Source organism: Saccostrea echinata, unplaced genomic scaffold (genome assembly GCF_033153115.1).
Source record: "Saccostrea echinata isolate AGI-Se365-2 ecotype Australia unplaced genomic scaffold, CSIRO_AGI_Sech_v1 ptg000001l, whole genome shotgun sequence".
Lineage (NCBI taxonomy): Eukaryota > Metazoa > Mollusca > Bivalvia > Ostreida > Ostreidae > Saccostrea > Saccostrea echinata.
In genome coordinates this window covers 38,626,662-38,648,818 of record NW_026889750.1, presented here as the reverse complement: position 1 = coordinate 38,648,818, position 22,157 = coordinate 38,626,662, and the positions used below count along the sequence as shown (strand labels likewise).

At 29.9% G+C, this 22,157-nt stretch overlaps 1 protein-coding gene across 1 annotated transcript; it reads right to left on the bottom strand.

The window, feature by feature from the left end:
- Positions 1-1,573: 1,573 nt before the first annotated feature.
- Positions 1,574-19,282, bottom strand: LOC133179139 (homeotic protein empty spiracles-like). Its single transcript, XM_061313897.1, has 3 exons — positions 18,820-19,282; positions 8,073-8,245; positions 1,574-1,770 (listed from the first exon to the last, which is right to left on the bottom strand). The coding sequence occupies exons 1-3, from the start codon at positions 19,280-19,282 to the stop codon at positions 1,597-1,599; spliced, it is 810 nt and encodes a 269-aa protein (XP_061169881.1). The 3' UTR covers positions 1,574-1,596.
- Positions 19,283-22,157: the final 2,875 nt, after the last annotated feature.

The window sequence follows — 22,157 nt, the reverse complement described above, 5'->3', positions numbered from 1 at the left end:
AAAAACTTTTTTTTGGAATATTATTCACACTAAATTAAGACATGATTGTATCCTAAATAGCCAACTATATCGGAGAAATGTAATTTCCTCACCCAAATGTACTTGTGGCCAAACTGAAGACATTTATCACTTTTTCTTTGTATGCAAGAAATATGAATGTCCACGAAATGACTTATATTAATAAGCACTATTCTTCAACTTAACAAGCAAAATATAATAGACAGTCATTTTTTATTATGTGGAAACGAGAATCTTTGTATACCGATGCAAATATTCAAATTTTTTTCTAGTGTCCAGAAATTTATTCGAGAATCAAATACAATCTAATTCAAAACAATGTCTTTGATATATGTAGAATGAAAATTTTAAAAATATTTAATAAACATGCAAGCTTCTTGATCAATGAACATTGTAATCAGTGTATTTGTAACATTAGAAGTCTGATAGATTACTCAGAGTATGTGTCTTTATACTTTTCATATATATAACATGTATAACATATTTTTTTTTGTAAATTATCTCAATTTATTTGTTATGACAATCATATTGTATTTATTGTTTGTATAACAAGGAGAAGATCTATTAAGTTGAAAATACTTGTATCCAATCCTTTTGTATGTACTATGCAATAAAATATGTTGAAATAAAAAAAAAAAAAAAACAGCATCCAACTTTAAACATCTTCAATTTTTGGAACATGTCAGACCTCAGAAGAATTTCTGGAAAATGGCGAAGATATTCATTTTTAATGACTGTGCTGTAAGAGGTAGAAAACATAAATTAAACTCTCTCTTTTGATTTTTTTTTTTTTTAAATCTAAGCAAGAAACAAAAAGTCTTGTCTTTAGCTTAATTTACTGACAAAGAATAAGAACAATGAAGTAATGAACTAAAGCATGATCACTGCTTCATTTATACGAACATATAACAAAAGAACAATTATGTTCAATTTGAAAAAAAGAGAGATTTTGTAATAGATATAGATTTATTGGTAAACAAAGCAAGAGGCCACCGAGCAATGCGTATTATAAGATTTAAAATCAAGTAACAGGTCAAGAAAAATAAGAATTTATATACCCTTTCTTCATAAAAATACAAATGAACGTATACATTTATTTGATTTATGTTTATAATATGATAGTGGATTGATTAATATGGTTATAGCATTGTATATAGAATAAAAGAATTATGTTACACAGAAATATACATAATATTGGAAGAGATATAATTGTTCATTGTCATCATGATATATCAAATCAGAAATTTAAAAAAAAAATGAAGATACATTTGGAAATATTTAATAATTGTAAATAAAAAACTCACTGTAATCACATTTGTATTCATTTTCTTTATACAAGTCCTTTATGGTGAAAAATAAAATATTTTTGTTATATTTTTAAGCTTTTTAAACAAAATCATATTAAGATAAATAGTGCTTCAACGAGATTCTTCCAGGAATTACAATACTTATATGTCGGTATTTTTCCCGCAGATTTTGTATGACTCAATGTTACATGAGACAGCACCATGAATATTTTTTAATAAAAAAAATCTTATATTACTAATATCCCTGAGGTGTTTCGTTTCCGGTTTATTTCTAAGAAATATCATCGTCGTCACTTTCGTCATCAGAGTTTTCTGTAACATTTAGTATCCCATAATCCTCCTCATATCCATTCTGAGAACTTCCGGGCTGGTCTTCCTGTTCTAATTCGCCATCATGTTTTACTCTTTTGAACTTTGTTCTTCTGTTTTGGAACCAAACTTTCACCTGAAAAATAAATTTTTCATTCATTTTTAGATTGTACATGGATATGATTCAACTATCAACTCAGATTAAGCATTTATTTACAATAAAAATTAATTGAAATTGCTAACCGATGATTGATGAATGATTTCATGCATTGAAAAAACGATGCAGGACATTTGTTCGTGGATTTACTAACTTAACAAAATGTTTATGAAACACTTATTTAGTTACATCGTTACTAAATTCAATTAATTGGCAGACATATATTATTGTTACTTAGAATACAAATTCGTAGCAAAGATATTTAAGATACATTAATTTTCTTTACGGTATCTATTTAACTATAAGCATTAGTTGTTTAATTTATTAAAAGTGAAGCTAGTATGATTATATAAGGGTATCAATTTATATTTAAAATCGTTCAAATCCAAAATTTAAGGCATATTTTTGTTCAACAAATTTAAAGTTGTTTAAAAATTTTGCTCAGAATGTAATTGCTGCAATAAATCATCGCAATATGATACGCTGGTCCAAAACAAATTATAATTCTGTTCACGAGAATCATTGGAACCAGACTGGGATAAACCAACCGAACAAAGACTCCCTCTGGTGTTTAAAATGAAATTAGAAAGAATTATATTATACCGAATCCTTAATGTAGATGTTGGCAGTCCATCATTTGCCAAAAACGCCGGCCTCATGTGAATAAGATTTCATGCAACACAATAACGTTATCTGCTGGTTAGAAGATTTTCATTCAATATGACGGATCCCTGGGCAGAAAGGAATTACTGACTGCTCCCTTTCAATTACCCTTCATAAAATTTATCTAATAAATACTAAACATGGACATTATCTCGACATTTCATTTCATAAGTTTCTTCTGGGACTTGCTGATATACTTGACATGTATTTAATAATCATAGGGAGTTGAATATGATATTCTGAATTACAGATTAACATTTCTTACAGTTGATCAATCTGGCATACTTGATAGAAGAAAAATTTACCACACTAATACAACTTTATGTAGTGGATCAAAATAAGTCATTATCGTTTATATGATTTTACAATTGCGAAATAACCAATCCTTCATGAGAAATTAAAAGTTTTACTGGGTATATTATAGATGTGTTTACTCAATGGTGCGCATTAAGTCTTTGTACTGATGTTAGAAAATACAAAACTCAAATATATAGTGTTTTTTTTTCTTCAAGCAATAAACCATAAATATTGAACACATGATTGCATGTCTGTTGTCGTCGAAATGAAAATATGTTTTAGCTTTATTTCAATTTTTATTTATTAAATAACACTTAGAATATAGTATAAATATTGAAAATATATTTACATATATATAAATCTTAGGTAATGACTTTTCAAGGCTATATAAATCATATGTCATCTCCTATTTTTACGTAAAATTAAAAATAATAGTAGCGAACTATTGGTGGACTATATAGCGGACGTTCAAGAAATGAAACTGATTTTGATCACATTACAGCATGCGTACTACCAAAATTTATACATATACAAACGACATGGAATTATATACATCATAGTATGTTTGGGTGTATGTGCATATTATCCTGTTGGACAGTTGGAGCAGGACACTCTCTTTGTGTCATTCCTGTCTTATTTAGGGTTAAGCTACCAAGCCACACACATTGGAATCATGACCCCCACTATCATGATCTTCATCACAACCATAAACTGATAAACAAATTATTTCCAGCTCCAAAACCATTTGGAAACATTAACGGAACTAGCAAATGATAATTGAAAAATCTTTTGTTATCTAATACATAAAATGACAGTTTAAATGACCGTGAACACTGTGCTTAACTGTTAACGGACAAGAAGAATATGGACGAAATAAATGAAACGTTATGACTACTGACTGCAGAACTGCGTTGATAAGAAGGGTCTCTGAATTCATTTACAGTACAGCAGAAAAACACACATAGGATTCACATCTCATTGAACAAATTAGACGGCTTAATTTATTCAACATTGCCACTAATTTAATTGTTTTCTGTAATTTCCACCAAGAACCTTTAGTCTGCAGATAACCCTTTTTATGATCATCACTTCCGCTCTGCACAAACTCAAAGCGACCATGTGATCCAAATGGATGATAAGACTAATATGGGTATTGAATGCGCTGCAATAGGCTTGAAAATGAACAAACTCGAGTTCAAATTTCTCTTATCAAACAATCTTTTCATTATGAAAAGCATGTAAAGTACGAATGTAAATTGTTCGTCTTCTTGCGAGGGACTATGGGATTTACGACAAGGCACACTTTCCAAATATTTAAAGGTATCTTGTAAAATACTACGGTGATGTAATCAATTTAGGTATTAATCAAAACACATAATATTCATATTTTATTTTTTATGAAATGCATAGAAATCATCAATAAGATCTCGAAAAAGAAAGTTTTCTTCCTTTTAATTAAATTAAATATATCCACTACCATATATAATTTTCGAAAATAAAAATGTTTCCCGACGAGAAAAAAACAAGCGTGTTGTTGAATGATTGTTTGTCTGTCTGTTCAGGCTATAACTCTGAATCCTACATGTGTGGATAAGTATGTTGTTGCGAATGACACGATAACTCAGAGTCATATTTCAGATGTCAAAATATCTAAACATCTTGCTTTGAATGGATTAATTCAGACTTCAGTATGTTGTTCAATGAGATATTTTTAATAATATTACGAATTTTGTTCAATCAATGACCTTGTAACTGTTGATTAAAATATATTTAATCCATATGTTTTATAAACCATGATATTGTAAATGTCATTAATAGCAAAGTCATATAGCATTGACAAGCGATTTAATTAAGATAGAGGAAATATTAGTTTTCTTCACAAAAAAAAAAAAAAAAAAAAAAAAAAAAAAAAAAAAAAACAGAGATAAAGTACCACAAACATGAATTCTTTTTTGTTAAAAATTCAAAATTTAGAAAACAAAAATGTAAAAATGAATTGCTGAATAAAATCTCTGAGGCCATGTTATTTAATGTTTGTTTTTCTGATTATAAAAAGCAAATGTCTACATAACTAATTCACTAAATCAAACACAACATATGTGCATTTCATGATAGCACTCATGATAAATAAAAAATCAGTGATATATGCGTCTAGATCAAATTTAAAACGGTCGGCCTTTACCTGGCAAAATGTCCTGATGAAATGATAAATTCAGTAATAAATATTTTCAGAAAGATTGTAGATCTCTTAAATGTGAAAATGTTTAGTAATCATTTTGTATTGGTTTCAATTTGCGCAAATTGTCGCGTGCTTCAAGGTGCAATCAGTGTTTGTTAGACATTGTTGTCACCTCTTAAGAATGGCAACTCAAATTAAGAAATCATCAGCAGCTACTTAACCAATTGATAGATTTAGTCAGCCATCTACCCTAACTATTACCAAATAATGTTGTTTCCGATTTACTGGCAAACATTTCAATTAAGGGTGATTTGTTCGTGCTATGGTTGTGTAATTGCGTCATATGCGTTGTTTCAGGGGGCATTATTAATGACGTATTGCTCAATATATGGACCAGGTTGCTCTTCGAATCAAACATCAAAGAAACAACGCTTATCGAAATCTTTTAGAAGAATATGAGGCTATTCATGGTAATTTTAAAAGAAAAATAGTTTTTCTAAATGTCAAAATGTTTTTCTTTTAGTATTTTGTTTTCAAAGCAGACTTAAAATACTTTAAGAATGTGCCTCTCTCTCTCTCTCTCTCTCTATATATATATATATATAATTGGATACGTGTAAAATTAAATGTTACTAGAATTTATTTAAACAAAGAAACTTTATTCAATTTGAGACTTAAAGCAAGTGATGTTTTATTCTATCGGAAACAAAGTTTTTGACTCTCAGTTAATTAAAAATATTTCATTATAGGGGGAGTTCACTATGCATTGGACACTCATGTACTTGAACATGTACTTGTCTCTTTAGAATATACACATGTATATATTTTTTCAATGTTATGTAATTAATATTTAATTGTAACATGTATGACTTGACCCATATTGTGGAGAGGACTTATATAGGCAGTGCCTGCTGTCCAATCCAGTTATTTTTAATCATAATAAAATATTGTTTAAATTAAAAAAAATGTACTTGAACAAAATCTAGCGATATCGCTATCGACCGAATATTTTCAAAATTGAGCTTAACATGTAGTATGCATATCAAATATGAATTTGTGATACATATTTATGCTATTGATTGATTGATTAGTGCTTAACGCCGAGTCGGCAATATTTCAGCCATAATTCGGTGGTACTATTTATTGAAAAAATATTATTAAGAAAATATTATTAAAAAACAATTTTTTGAATGAGTTAGAATTTACCATATGGATAGGACAGTATTCCCCATGCTTCGGGCAAACGGTACATTAAACGGGAAAAACGTCCTATATGATTCATTATGTTTGGATGAATTATTGGAAACTTTTTGAAAGCTTATTTGACATTCAGTGTAAATATATATTTTTATTGTCTTTTGCATTTGAACAAATGGTACGGAAATCAACTCTTTAAAAGGGAATTTGTAATTGAAGTTATTTTTTTAATGAAATTTCAAGTGTTAAGAAGAATATTCCTCGGTTTTTTTTTAAACATAATTTTACATAGCTGTTTCAGACACATTAAATGTGAAGGTATTCAGTCTGTTTCAGAGAGATTGAGTTTAGATGCCATATACATAATTCACATAGATTGAGCATCAATGTAGTTAACACAATTCCGATAGATTGGACTTCGATGTCTTAGACATAGATTAAGTCTCGATGATCTAAAAAGATTGAGCATCGATGTAATCAAAATAACTTAAGATAAATTGAACTTCAATGTCATGAACATTCAAATAGATTTAGCAATTCACTTAGCATTTGCGCAATTTGAAACCAATACAGAATATTCACATTTAAGAAATCTACAATTTTTTTGAAAATATTTATGACTGAATTTATCATTTTATTAGCACATTTTGTCAGATAACGGCCGGTCGTTTTAAAATTTGAACTAGACACACATAATTGATTTTTTTTATTAATCAAAAAATGCTCACTTGCACTTAGAATAATTCGGATAGAATGAGAATCATTTTTATTAACCTACTTAGTATTTCAGATAGATTGAGTTTCAGTAGCATTCACCAATGCTTAACATGGATAGAGTACAAATAGGGCATACTGAGTTTAGATGAAAATATGTTGTGTTTCAGATACATTACTGAGTAGTTTCAAATGACATTAAAGCTTTAGAAGGATTGAGTTTAGGTGATATTAAACAGTGATTCAGATAGATTTGGATAAGATGACTTTATAAGAACGTCATATGGAATGGTGATGACACTGACAGATAAGTTGATGTTACAGGGATTTCAGCAACCTCGTTTAAAGTCAGGACTTTGTAAATTCTATGGTCGTTATATAATAACCATATTAGCAAAAATGTATCCTATCACTGGGTCGTATTTTGGCAGACGTGTTTCATACCAATTCTTAGATCTTTGATTTTACACTGAATTTGACTACGGAATGTTCCCGTCTACCTGATCAATACATAGGGCTCACAGCGGCTGTAACTGATCAACAGGGGATGCTTACTCCTCTTTGGCACCTGATCCCACCTCTGGAATTTCCAGGGTTTGTACTGTATGCCCTCTTCACATATTTGTATTGTTTAATAGTTTTTTTTTTTTTTTTGAGATCGCTGTTCGTTATCTTCACCTTTTTCATTCAACTTTGATTCCGATATTTTATCAGAACTTCAGATAGAACGAGTTTTGATGACATTAAAATATGTTTAATGCAGATTAATGTAGATGAAGAAGACATTTAACTAAACTTGAAAAAAAAGATGGTTAGATGACATTAAAATATGTTTAATGCAGCTTAATATAGATGAAGAAGACATTTAACTGAGCTTGAAAAAAGATGATTAGATTACATCAAAATGTGTTTCATATAGATTAGGTTAAACAGACATTTATCTGAGCTTCAGATAGATTGGGCTTTGGTTACATTAAACTGTGTTTCACACAGATTGGGTGAAGAAGGCATTTATCTGACCTTCTGATAGAACTGTACTTTGTGGACATTAAACTGTGTTTTGCATAGATGAGGATAAGACATTTATCTGAGCCTCAGAAAGATGAAGTTGGATAACATTTACTGTGTTTCAGATAGATTCAGCTCAAATGATATTTATTAAAGCTTCAGATTGACTCAGATCAGATTAGGATTTTTTAAGCTAAGCCATTTGAATGAAGACTGAATTTACCTGAGTTTCTGATAGATTGAGTCTTGATGCCAAATCCTTCCTCTCCTGGCCAACAACATAATGATTCTTTTCAAATGCGTTCTCTAACTTCAGTAACTGGGAAGGGGAGAAGGCCGTTCTTATCCTTTTGGGTTTTCGATAAGGATGAAAAAACAGACCTGGTGCAGAATGGCCTGGAAAAAAATAGGATGATTTAAAATTCTTATACAGATGTATGTTGTAAATTGGACCATGTTATTTTGTCTTCCATCTCAAACATTATCCAATACAGGTATGCTTGTGATATTATATTGAAATACGTAAATTTTCGTAATCACATTCCTTTTATAACATGAGAGTCAGTTTCCTAAATGTAGTTAATGAGGTATATCATCTTATTTTTTCTAGGGAACATGTTTCTGTAAAATAAAATCTCAAAGGTAAAAAAGATCAACCATGATAAAACTCAGTACCCATTGGTTTGTTTGGCGTGAGTTACCATTGACTGGTGGGAGTAAATCAGAACTAATCAGTACGCGCGATCGGAAACCATTATGTCTCCCCAAGTTCAGAATTGCAAAGTGAATTAGCTGTAGGAAAGAAAGAACGTTGCTTTTCATAAAGAAGTCATTTTTAAGCCAAAGACACGATATCCGATCGAGAGATCAGCGTGTCACTTTAGGGTGTAATTAATAACAAAGCGAATGGAATCACCTTACGGTACAGTAACCAACAAGTCTTTAACAAATCAATTAGCAAGGAAAAACAAAACTGTAAATTGATTTAAACAATGCTGGGGAACCCACCTACTCCTGATAAAGGCCATTTGATACCCAGTAAGGAGGACTCTGGAGCCTTCAAGTACACTCCATGACTTTGTAAACCTCTCCTAAGATCCGTGTAAATCTAGTACTAATGATGGCTAACCTTCTACTGGATTTCAATAGATGGTAGATTGCAAATCATGTTAAAACTTTTAAATTTTAAACGTAGTAAAATAGATAATCAAGTTTTATTAAAATTGCGTAAGTCATACTTGAAGGTATGTTACAAGTATTGTATATCATGATATAAAAAAAACAATCTATCAAAGTGAGATACATTGCATGAAACAAATGCAAGGTCTTGCGACAAATCACTGCTTTGCAATCTTAGAATAACGAAATGGTTTAAGGTTTAAGGGATATTTATATATTTTACATTGAGACTAACTAATAGAAGAAAACTATTGACAAACAAGTTGATGAAACAAGGATATCAACAGTCTCGTTTGAAGTCATCATTTCGCAAGTTTTATGGTCGATACAATGACCTTGTCAGCACATACGACCTATCATTAAGTCCAATGCTGACTGATGTTTTTCATACTAATTGTTAGACCATAACTTATACACTGAACTGTCTACGGATTTTTCCGGTTTTTTTTCCCGATCACGACAAGGAGCACACGACGGGTGTGGCCGGTCTGCAGGGGATGCTCACTCCTCCATGGCAGCTGATCCCACCTCTAAATTTTGAGGTTTGTGTTTGCTCTGCTCCAAATTTGTATCGTTTCATTGGACTTTCGAGATTGAATACTGTTCGTTATCTTCATATTTCACTGATATTTACCACTAGAACACACTGCACGAATACAACCTTTGATTCTTTTATTAAAATAGACAGTACAATTACCTGAGTTTCGATTCATTTTCATATGTTCATGTATAGTATTAATATTCTAATTATTATTATTTTTATTGTTCTTATTTGCATGGCGTAGTGTTTGATCCGTGGAAATGAATAATTTTCATTTTCAAATTTTTCTAATTTTTTTTTTTTCAAATTTCATCTGATAGACATTATATTAGTAAATTTCTCTTTCTAATATAATGTCTCTCAGATGAAATTTTGAAGAAAAAAAAAATAGATTTATGCTTAAGAAATGAACCAAATTTGTGCATCTTATTGTAGTTATTTACATACTACTTTTGTGAAGTATTTAGGTTGTATTTAAATAAAAGCAATTTCTTTTGATAAGATCAATTAATCAAGTTCTAGCACTGCTTTATTTTTCAAATATCATAGCAATATGATGATGATGATGATGATGATGATGATGATAATAATAATAATAATAATAAATAAATAAATAAATAAATAAATAAATAAATACATAAATAAATAAATAAAATTAATAATAATAATAATAATAATAATAATAATAATAATAATAATAATAATAATAATAATAATATAATAATATATCATAAGTATAACGTAAGAAAGCACCGAATTCAGATAATTACTAACAATTAAAAAACTAAAAGTAAACGTTATTTAATAATAGTTAATCAAGATATCAAAGTAATTCAGGGTTGGCAATTCGTAACCGGTTAACCTGTTAATCGGTCGGAAGGATAGTAATAGAAAATCTGTAATCGGTTTGTCGAAAGAAAATTTGAAATATGTGTTAATTGTAACGCCTTAAAATTCAATTTTAAAAAATTCTAAACGTTGATATGTTTATCTTTCAAATATCTATTTAAGCTGATTTGGAGGTAATTAAGGCTCTTCGGATTGAGATCTTGGGGGTTACCATGGTTACTGGTCAGCTTTTCAAGTGTAAATTACTGTATAAACACCATGTTATTACCCAAAAGTCCTGTTACTTCTTTAATGATTATTAATTAAATCATCGTCGAGTACTGGGAACTGATTATAATAGGTACCTTACCCTGTCTATCCTTTGGAGTTATCTATCAAATAATATTATTGAACAAGCTTTGTAAATTAAGTGATAGTTCAGACTTCGATCTGATTACAATGCCGAGTGAACTTGTGTGACATCTGGTCTTAAAAATTATGTCTCTGATATGTTTCATGGTTTTCTTAATTTTTCTCGCTTAATGAAATTAAAATAAAATCAATATAGTGTTCTGATCAAACATACACAGAATATTACTGACGACTTTTTAGTCCTCTAGCTGGGTATGAATAGATTGAAAAAAAAAATGTCAAGAAAATGTGTAACTATTTTGATACGATTAACCAGTTAATCGATCGGAACGTCTTGTTAACCGATTGGCAATTCTGTTATCCCTATAAGTATATATAATAGTAAATCAAATCAAAGTATGAAAGTTTTGTTAGATAGTAAATCAAAGTTTTTACCACAGTAAATCAGGGTATTTTTAGTGTGAAATTCATATTATTATATATTTTATTAATCCAATTCTCAAAAGAGATTTTTTGATATCAAAAGGAAAGATTACTTGAAAAGTAAATTACAATTTTCTACATTTTCATCACTGATTTGGAAATAGGGAGATATTAAAATGCTCCAGATCTCAGTAAAGCTCTAGAGTAAAGGTTCATAAACTTCCAGAGTAAAGTTTCACTATCAGAGTAAATCAAAGTAAAGATTTTTAAGAGGTATGTTCTTTAATAAATTAGGGTTTACTATGGTAAATAGTTGTTATGTAAATGTTTGTTAGGGATTGCAGGGAAAAGGGGAAAGCGTATTTCTTATCATCTTTATTCAATATCATAAAAATACTGATTATCAGCTAAGAAAATATTAATCACTTGTTTAGTGTGGCACTCCTGATGAAATGTATGTCCTCTTGTACAGCTGTGGATACAAGAAATAAAGGCCCCTAGAGGTCCATGACACATCTGGTAATTAGTAAGACTAATACTGAATACAGATAGCAACTTTAATGACATTAATTCTTACTCAATGACACCCTGCATCCGTCAAAGACTTCAAACGAAAAGATTTTTTTGACAAATCTCTACAATTGTATTTCTGAACTTAAACTCGAATGCAAATGAATTAAGCTGTTCTCTTTACATATTTATTCCGTAATTCAATGACCCCCTTAAAATCCCAAATCTCCTGAAAGAATAATCGAAGTTGGATAGAAGGAGACGACTTAATTGGCTTACAGGCATTTGTCGGAGTACAAAACTGTGCTTATGTTTGCTGTAAGCAAATACGATTTAGGTACGAAATATTCTTCTTTTGATTCTAATGGGTTTAAATTTCTGAAATAAAATATTATTTACAGTTCGGATTGAGAATAATAAATGACGATTTGTGAGGTAGCGGATTGTGAGGCTGTTGACACTTAAAAAATGAGTCGTTGAATAGAAAGAGCTTGGAGAACGAGGATCAAGAAATACCCACCCCTCCATTCTTTGAGGCTATATTCAATTTCCTTTGTACAAGAGAAAGAGTTGATACCAAGTTATTGGGCTTAACCATTTCTTTTTCTATGAATTGAAATAATGTCATTTAAGACGTTTTTATATTTGCAAGATCGAAAGGTGAGACTAAATGGTATGAGTTGAAGAATGGCACTGGTTTGCCAGATTTATATGGTATAATACGTAATATGCGTTAATAATCAATGCAAGTCAATTATGCAGGCCATTTGAAAAGTAATCGTATTGACCTTCGGCACCTTGCACAGAAAATAGATGAGCTAGGGCTGTGAATAATATTTAGGTTTTTCCATACTGTATTCTGAAATGTATTCACCTAAAAGATGAGTAGAATTTATAAATACAAAGAAAGGACGTGTATATCTTCTAAATTCATAGTGAGAACTAATACTTGTTTAAAACATATTAAATTTGAAAATAACAAGGATAAATTACATACATACAGTTGATGAAGATCAAACAGGATTCGGAAACAACTTCAAAAACTTATATCAAATCGTCTCCTTGTTACCAGTTGATGTTGTAAATAACAGATCCTTATTGGGTAGTAAAGAATAAACATGGCAGAGACGATCAATTCTGACGGATTGAGGATAAATGTGCAAAATAAATAGATATACAATGTATGTTGATTTTCGTTCTCTCGTCTTAATCTTGTTTTTATGATTTTATTTCTTTTTGTTAAAGATAAATTTATCTTTCTGCTACTGAGCCGGTTATACGCAGTATATATGGAACCTGATAAATCTGGTATGTGCACGTGACAAGAAATAATACGGAGTAGATTCAGGGATTGTATTTTATTTAAAATGTGAGGTGATGAAAAATCTATTTACAGAAAGGGCATTGGCAGTATGCAAATAAGCTTATATAAATGATTATTGTTCCGTGAAGTTTTATTTTTAGCGTCCGTTAAACTTCAAATACTAATTGTCTAAAGCAACAACATGTAAAAGAAGAAATCGAATTCAATCAGTATGGTAAACATATTGTAAAAATGCTTATTTTTTTATTTATTTTATTTCATTCATTCTTATTTCATTAAATAGTGTATATCTCTGTTACTGGTGCTTCTTTAACTGTATTTGTGTGTTTATTAAACTGTTATAGGTTATTTATTATTTACAGGTATATTATGATAAAATAATGTAGTGTGAATTACAAACAAGGCTTGAAGGGAAAATAGTGTTTACACTAATTGAGTAGCCTTCTTAAAATAAATCATCATCATCACCATCATTAACACCATTGTCATTATTATTGAATAATAATGATGATGACAATAATAATAATAATAATAATAATAATAATAATAATATGTTATTATTATTAGAAGTAGTAGTAAGTAGAAGTAGAAAAATGATATTCTATGGGTTGCTAAACCACACACTTCTAACCTCCGTATTGATTTTATAATAATCCTACTTGCGGTTTTATTAATCAAAAATTGTGTGTTGCAGGCAAGAATTTGCTGATTTTTTTTCTGAGAAAACAATATAGTAGTTCAAATTAAAGGAATATCTATTTTATTTAGATAATACTTTGCATGCTGCTATGCCGCAAAACAATCAAAATATTTTTATTCAGATGCATTAAATATATTTTTAAAATGTACTTTGGCAAGGCAAATCAAGTGTTGTAGAATTTTGTTTCACTAGTTAATTGACCAGTCCTTTTTTTTTTTTTAAACTTCTCTCGTCTTTCAATGCCTCAGCATATCAAGATTTTTTTAAGTATGCAATTTTTTGACATTTTTATTTGAAAATGAATTTTATTTCGATGATACTCCAAACTGAAATTATGTTTTAAAAGTTCAAAATGTACTCTTTTTATCGTTCAAATGTTCATTGGTAAAAAATAATAATAATGATAAAAATCTAATTTATACTTAATCCTAAAAAAAAATTAGCAAGCAATAAAGTTCCTCCCCCTCCCCCTAACTGCATAATAAATCTATTTCATCTACAACATTCAATATTATCTTACACATGTATCAGCATTTAAAAAAAATGACAACTCTAAAATGTTAGCATTAAAAATAAATTATGCACAATAGTTAAACAAATTACAATATTGACAGTAATCCTAACATCTATTACATGTATTTGGTTTCTTGAAAATGACGAATCTGTGTGATTGTATTATCTCTGTAAATCGCAGCATACCGTCGCCCTTGCACATCCAAACGGTTAACATGAGACAGAGCTTAACTTGTTTTTATGTTAATTACCCTGTGTTAATTGACAACAAGGGTAATTGATACGATGTTTACATGATAGGACACTATAACTATTATTTTAATGTTTGATAAGACCTCGTAATGGCTCTTGAGGCACGGTGCCATACATGGACGGAAGATGAAGAATTCTGATAAAGATGAACGAAGGATATAATAATGAATTATTTTTGTTTTTAATATTTAGACATTAAGAAATGTTCTTCATTAAGAATCAGATGATTTTGTTTTACTGCATTCCCTTTATTCCAACAGAACTACCTTTAATCATTTAATATGACAAGTTTTCATTGAATAAATAAATAAATAATAAAGTTATTTTTTAAAAAAGAGAGAAAAAATGTCTTCAGGGTTAGAGTAACTTAATTTTAGGCTTGGTAATTCTTAATTTCAACAATGTATTTGTTGAAGGACGAAGAACGGTCTCGGCTACTTCACAGAACATAGAAATCTAATATACAACTATTTTACGTAATGCAAACATTTTGTCTGTGAAGGAAAAACAGATTATAAATGTATGATTCAATACAATATCATTCCGTTTATTTCAATCAACTCATATTTTACCATCCAGCATGCAAAATGATATTTATCCTATGATTTTTAACAAGAGAAATTTAAATTTCTTCTTCTTTTCCTTTTTTACCTACTATACTGTTATAAATTTTGAATTTAATTGGTGGAGGTAAATGCCAAATTTACAACATGATATTAAATTTTGCATTTACCTCCACCCAGTAATTCTAAATCTACAAAAAAGATACCACGATTGTCTTTAATATAATATTATTTTGAGTCCCCTGTGCTCTTGCCGAAGAGTGGAATTAAGATACTCATCATTATTTCTTTTCTTACAAAAAAATAAACATATATATATATATATATACAAAAAGCATAAGTAAAAAATATTCGACAAATTTCTGCCAATTGAGAAATTATATATTTTCGATACTCACACTTTACTCTGGGGAGACGAATCGTTAACTGCTGTTGAGATTGAATACCTTTTTTTTCAATTGTAAAATATTTATTTAAAAGTCACGTCGATTTCATTGATGTAGTATTAATATTAAATGATTGTTATTTAATTGATGTGTAATATAAAACGTTTATAGCTCACAGAAATAATTGATTCACTGATTATTGTGCTCATTTGTATAGTTTTCGAACTGAGACTCATATGTGTAAAAATGTTTGCCACATTTAACGTAGGGAAAGGGCGTATCAAGTTTTAGAACGTTTGCTCAATCCCAATTAATAAAAAAAAAATAAACAATAAAATATGTTCAAATCATTGCCTTCAATCAAACATATTTCTACTTTTCAATTACAGTATGAACATATTTTATAGTAATTGTAAATACAAAGGGATTAGGCACAAGTTCTTAAAACATATACCGCCCTCTCCCTACAATTATTTGACAAGTCTAAATTACTAAAGTCACAGCTAATTACATATATGAAATAAACTAATGTTATACAGATCGATGCATTTTATACATGTATATTAAAATTAACCATAAATATAAATTTACCAGAATGTTTGATAAAATTTTGAATAATAGAAAAGCCGTTCATTCTCTGTAGCACTAAATGAATCATCCTCAATAAAACATGTGTATCTAAAATATGAATTTTAACAAATCGTAAATACATTTCAGATCTTTTCTGGCTTCACAATAGTTTGGAAAAATAAAAATAATGAAAAGTATCTTATATCTTACCACAAGAGCACAAAGGGCTTGAAATTATATTGCATCTATAGAGATCATTATCAAAAAGACAATTATGTATAGGTATACAATATAATTAATATCAATGTTCATGTATTAATGTCATTTTGTTAATTTTGAATTTACTAATTAGAGGTAAACACAAAATTTAAACCATGTTACCACCACAAAGTATTTTTGATAATTGTTAGGACACAATATAATATTCCTTGTAAGAACCCTAGAGCAGCATATATATGTGTTACCGAATCGGTCAACTGACATGATATTATTCAATTAACGACATATCACAAATGGATTCTTTTTCAAATTATCATGATTACATGGCATACGTTATTTTGACCAAAGTATTTATTAATTTAAGAATGCTTAGGAATTCAGAAAAAAATTTCAGCTTGTTTTTTTTCCCTCTCAAGCATGCTATAGAGATTGATATATTTAACAATGAAATGAGATTGAAGGTTTTGTAAGAATGCTCACTAAGTTAATTCAACAATTTGTTCTTTATATTCTGCTATTTCAGAAAATCTGTGTTCATAAAAAATATATTTTCAACAATTCTTTTCTTGGTTTTAGTGATGTTATTGTAAAGAAGTCTAGCCGTTTTAAAGTATAATTAAAGCAAATTATATAAAATTAGTGAGTTCATTAAGTAAACTTCAATTTGAGCAACTAAAAGATCACTTTGAAGTTTTCATTTAAAATGTAAAAAGTAGATATTTACGAAATATCTAGATAATTAGAACCATACAATGTATTACATGAGGGGTTACCATCCAAACGTTCACAATTCATGTCCCCAACAGTGAAAAATGCATGAATATCGATACGAATCGGTCAGGCGCTTACCATTGTAAATATAATTCCAAACATAGACAGGAATTACAGAAATTGCCGTCTTTGATTATATTTCATAGAGGAAAGGGAAAAATCAGTAAAAGCCACCCACAATTAGATGATCTACATGCTGGTCATTTTGTCTCGGACGGTGTGAGGCTTTTTGTTCTGGGAGTCTTTCTCTGGTGCCATTCTACCAAGATTCTATCAACGTTTGGCCCTAAGTGGTGCCAATATAAGTTTTCTACAGAGACAATGGACAGATAATGCTGGTAATATTTCAGATCGACGACAGCCACACACGAAGAGACGAAGAAAATAAATACATTTTCAAAAGTTTGAAATACATTAGCCGGTTTAGCACATCATTTTCAATCTAATTGTTTTAGTAAATACCACCTCGCATTGTCTACAGTCATGTTAACTCTCCAGATCAGTCCTATAAAATTTCACTTAAGAGAGTGTTTGGGTATCGAGTTCAACTTAAATGGCTCCCCCATTAATTTACTGTCAAGACACAGGGAATATTCTGTCTGTCCTTATAAAATACTTCAACAGAAATAGCCGCTTGTATATCATCATTTTTAAAAGACAAAAGCAATGATCATAAACAAGTAGAATATCAAAATAATAGGCCTCATTTGCATTGCATAAATGCGTCTTGAAAACAATGGAGTTTTGAGATTCCAGAAACAACAAAACAGACAAATGTTCAAGCAAATATTACGACTTTGATCACGCAGCCATTGACGGGAACTAAGCCAGATATATGCTATGAAAGTTCTATAACAAACAGTACATTTATATATCTTCCACAAAATTATTTACGTCCAAAATGTTTAACTTTTCCCTTAATATTGGAATCTCTCTCTCTAAGATTTTTGCAAAAGAATGATAATTACAAATCTTTAAATAAAACACTAATAAAACGAAAAAAACGCCACAAAGGATTAACATGATATATGAAAATAGAATCACAGAAGGTGTAAATATTTGTGCAGAGATTTTTTCGAGGTTGGGAAAATACTTCAGTAAATATTCTGGACACACAAGCTAATGAACTTCAAATTCTTGACATCTAGAATTGAAGTCTGGCAAAACAAAATATTTGTATTTTATATTTCATTTCCGCCAAACCTGGTGTAAACTCTGTGTTTTTGTTGGACAAAATGTATGCTAACACTACAGTTGGTTGCCACTGCAAATAAACAGTGAAGACCTTTGCAGACGCAAATAATTTACGTTTTTCTTGGTGAATCAGAAAAAAAAATTATTTTCTTTTACAGCAAATTATAAGACATTTATACATAGTGTGAGATGAGAATACAAAAGCTTTTCTGGTGTTAAAAAAATTCTTTCTTTTTTTCATTTTGACTACGCTCATTTTTACAATAAAGGAAAAAAGTATAGTTTTCATTTGTAATATAATTTTTACACATGGCGTATTTTTCAGACGTTCTACAGTTTATTCATATGTAAAATAATTCTTTTTCTTTAAAAAAAAAAATTCAAATTGTTATTAATTTTAAGTCTGTAAATATCATCTTCCCTTAATTGCAGAATACAAATTCATTATATTTAATTGCATAGAAAAGAAAAATATTTATTTTCATTCTTTATCAAATTTCCAAATTACAACTCTGATATAAATGAACCAATATGAGATGTAAATATATTATTATTTCCTTTTCAAAACATTGACATAAAAGATTATCTTTGTGCTAAAAGAACACTACAAAAAATGAAATCTTACCAAAAGGAAATCCAAGGACATTCGATTGTGCGCCTCTGTTTGCTAGCCAAGGGTTCATTAAGGTCATTTGGTCTGATATCGGGGTCCAGAGTCCTGGAAAACTGGAATTCATATGAGGTCCGCCATGTTGTGGTAAATTGCGGGACAGGGTGGATATTGAAGACAGCGTGGAACTGGGTAGTGGCCAAGGAGATTGGCCAAAGTGTAATAATTCCGGGTGAAGGGTCCCCACAGTGTCTCCTGCTAATAATAAATTTCGGATATGGAGAGGAACAGCTGGATGTAAAGGTGGAATTCTGCCATTAATGGCGAAAAGTTCGCTCCGAGATCCCGAACTCGGTCGTAGATATTCGGCTTCATTCCGAGATTCGGTTGAGTTTCCCCTCAAGGAATCACTTTTATTTGTATTGATAATTGAATCAATTGAAAATCCATTTGAAGTCTGTTTAGATATTGGCAACATTTGCAATTTTAAAATTTCAAAATATGTAAATTTCCTGTATTGTTCTTCGATAACTTTTCCTTCAGAATATTGTTGTCATTGCTACAATAAAAGAAAGCTATCGACAAATCATTATTACGAAGTTTCACTTCAAATTTATGGAGTCGAACTAAACTAAAATTAATTGTTTCAAGAGTATGGTAAATAATAGTAAACCACTGAGCTTTCGGTGCATTTGCAATTTTCGCCTTTTGGAAACCATTTAAAGGTGACAAGGGGTGTAATTCCGTCATCTTGCTTTTTCTGCTTTTTCAAAAGGCATTCAATGGGTCGTTAAATTGTGGACAGTGATTGGAGGATTTATCACTTACGTGTCTATCCGGGTCACTGCGCTACCTGCCGTCAGATGGCGGGTCACCAAATCACATTAAACTCTCGATCAAAAATAAAAACATCAATATTTCTCACAATATTTCATTCTGCTCAATGAAAATCATATTTAATGGCAAATCCGACTGAAAGGATTAGCCAGCAGTAACTCACGTGTTTTTGTGCGGAGCGATATGGAGATTTGTTTAAGGGAATTACCCTTTGAATTAAAATGTAAATTGACAGGATACTCGGTCCCTCTATCAAAGAATAAACACAGAGAAAAGAAAACAACATTCTAATTAAACTGAAATTATAATTTTATTTTGAGAGCAATGTTACTGAACTCCTAGAGGCACTAAGAGGTAACACAGTTTTCTTTTTACTTTGTAATCATGCAAAACTGTATTTTTAAGAGGATTTTTTTTTCAAATGTTTAACATTTAAAAAAATGAACATAACATTTGGATAAAACCACTGCAATTCAGTAAATTGTAAAATGAAAGTTAACGTAAACACTGCTGAGCTATATTGATGGAGGCATTGTGTTCTAGAATACCGTGACTTTTATCGTTAATTCCCAAACGGTTATTGGGAACGCCCCCCTGTCCAGCAGACTCGACTGATTTCTGGACATCATACACAGGACATCTTTGATCACTGACCATCCTCTTACGGGTTGTAGGTATGGAAACCATTATCTAATAATAAAACAACTGGGAAACACATATAAAGAAAATTCAAATTAGCCATATCTCTTTATTGCTAGAATGTGATGTGTACTGTATCAAGAGATAGTTATTACCAAGCAAGGCATGAACAAAGTACAAGCTAATTGCAGCCGTAATTCTATTGATGAAGAAAAAAAATATCATGTGAAGATCAAGTTTTGCCATTTTATTTATTAATTAATCACTAAACATGTGGAGCCGCTGACCCTTTTTCCAGTGCAAGACAAACTCTTCAGCCTATCTTTTGAGAGGATCGAAAAAGAGGGATTATCTGTTGAATGCGTAAAATTACCAGGATTGTCACTTAAATCTTATGGGGAAAAACACTTAATGTAAGAAGTAAAAATGACGTAAAATTTAATTTTGTTGTCTTTTTCAAATAAAGTGCTTTTTTATATCTTTGATTGTCACCTTGTACTATACGCCACAATACATGTACTTTGTTATTGCATATGAAGAGGAATAGAAAATATATGATAATGAACTTGATGTAAACCATATAAATCGTATCTAATATAAGGAAATCTAAGAAAACACTGTCAATACCATATCTCACAGGTAAAGATGAAACTCATTGCAGTGAAGTGGTCAAAAAACTATATTAACATATTATTTAATGGTTTGTTTTATTGCAAGTTTTGACTTTAATCAAATTTAATATACATAACATGATATGTATTAACTTTTGGAATGCGATAGAGCAGAAAATGCATTGCTAATATTTTCTTCTTGACTGGATGTTCTCAGGCATTCTTTTATGATTCTCATTTGAGAATATATACATGTTTATACGTATGAATCTCACATGAAGTCATGTGAGAGTCGTATGGTACACAAAGATCATATGTGGCACTTTTCCCTATGAATATGAAATCATATTAATGTTCAAAAAATAACAACTGATCTTTTTAAGGTATAACGACACGTTCCTCGATTATCTGTTTTTATATCTCTTTGTAAAAAATCTATAACAAAAATATTTCTAATCATTATTGTCTTGTGATTTCTAAGCTATTTCCAAAATGTTCTAAAAATTGCTAAAAAGGTACGTAACTTTCTGAAAAAGTGCATGCTTTGATATTAGAAAAGAAAAACTCCAACATAATATGCTCACTGGGAGTTTTATGTATGTTGTTTATTTTGTTGTTGTTGTTGTATTCATGACTATATTCCAATGTATGATGGTGTTGCCAATAAACTAAAACGGAAAAAATAGATATATCAAAAACTGTCAAATAAGCAATCCAAGTGATTTCCAAGAGGAATACATGGGAAACACCATCCTCTGGTATCGTGCACAAATACCTGGTAACGTACCTTAATTTTTTTTTTTTTAGGAAACTTGTTTAAGTAGGAATACTTCAAGCATCAATTCTTGGGAAAAATCATACATTTTTGAGGAACGTATCCTTTAACCTTAAAGCAGTATTCGTTTTTTTTTTTTTGTTTTTTTTTTGGTTTTTGTTTGTTTGTTGTTGTTTTTTTTTTGGTTTGTATGTGTGTGTGTGTGTGTGTATGCGAATCTATAACTTAAAGCATTTGGTATCTGTAATATTATTTCAAAAGAAAATGATTTTATAATTGTAGATTTCAGAAAGAAATGATTTTGAAATAATGCGTTGGTTTTTCACAGCAAACCTATAACTCAAAGCATTTAGTACATATTATTTCACAAGAAAATGATTTGATAATAGAAGATTTTTCAAAATATGTTTTTAAGATAATTCGTTGGTTTGGCGCATCGTGTGTGATATTCTGGCACGTTAACGGACAAAATTATTTTAATTGCCAAATTA

Bases quoted from the DNA above. Each gene is read 5' to 3' on its own strand.
- LOC133179139 (XM_061313897.1), bottom strand. From the start codon at position 19,282: ATGTTGCCAATATCTAAACAGACTTCAAATGGATTTTCAATTGATTCA. The intron at 8,246-18,819 runs GTAAGATTTCAT...ATTTTTTTCCAG, and splicing joins TGTCCTTGGATTTCCTTTTG to GCCATTCTGCACCAGGTCTG. The intron at 1,771-8,072 runs GTAAATTCAGTC...TTTATTTTTCAG, and splicing joins TCAATCTATCAGAAACTCAG to GTGAAAGTTTGGTTCCAAAA.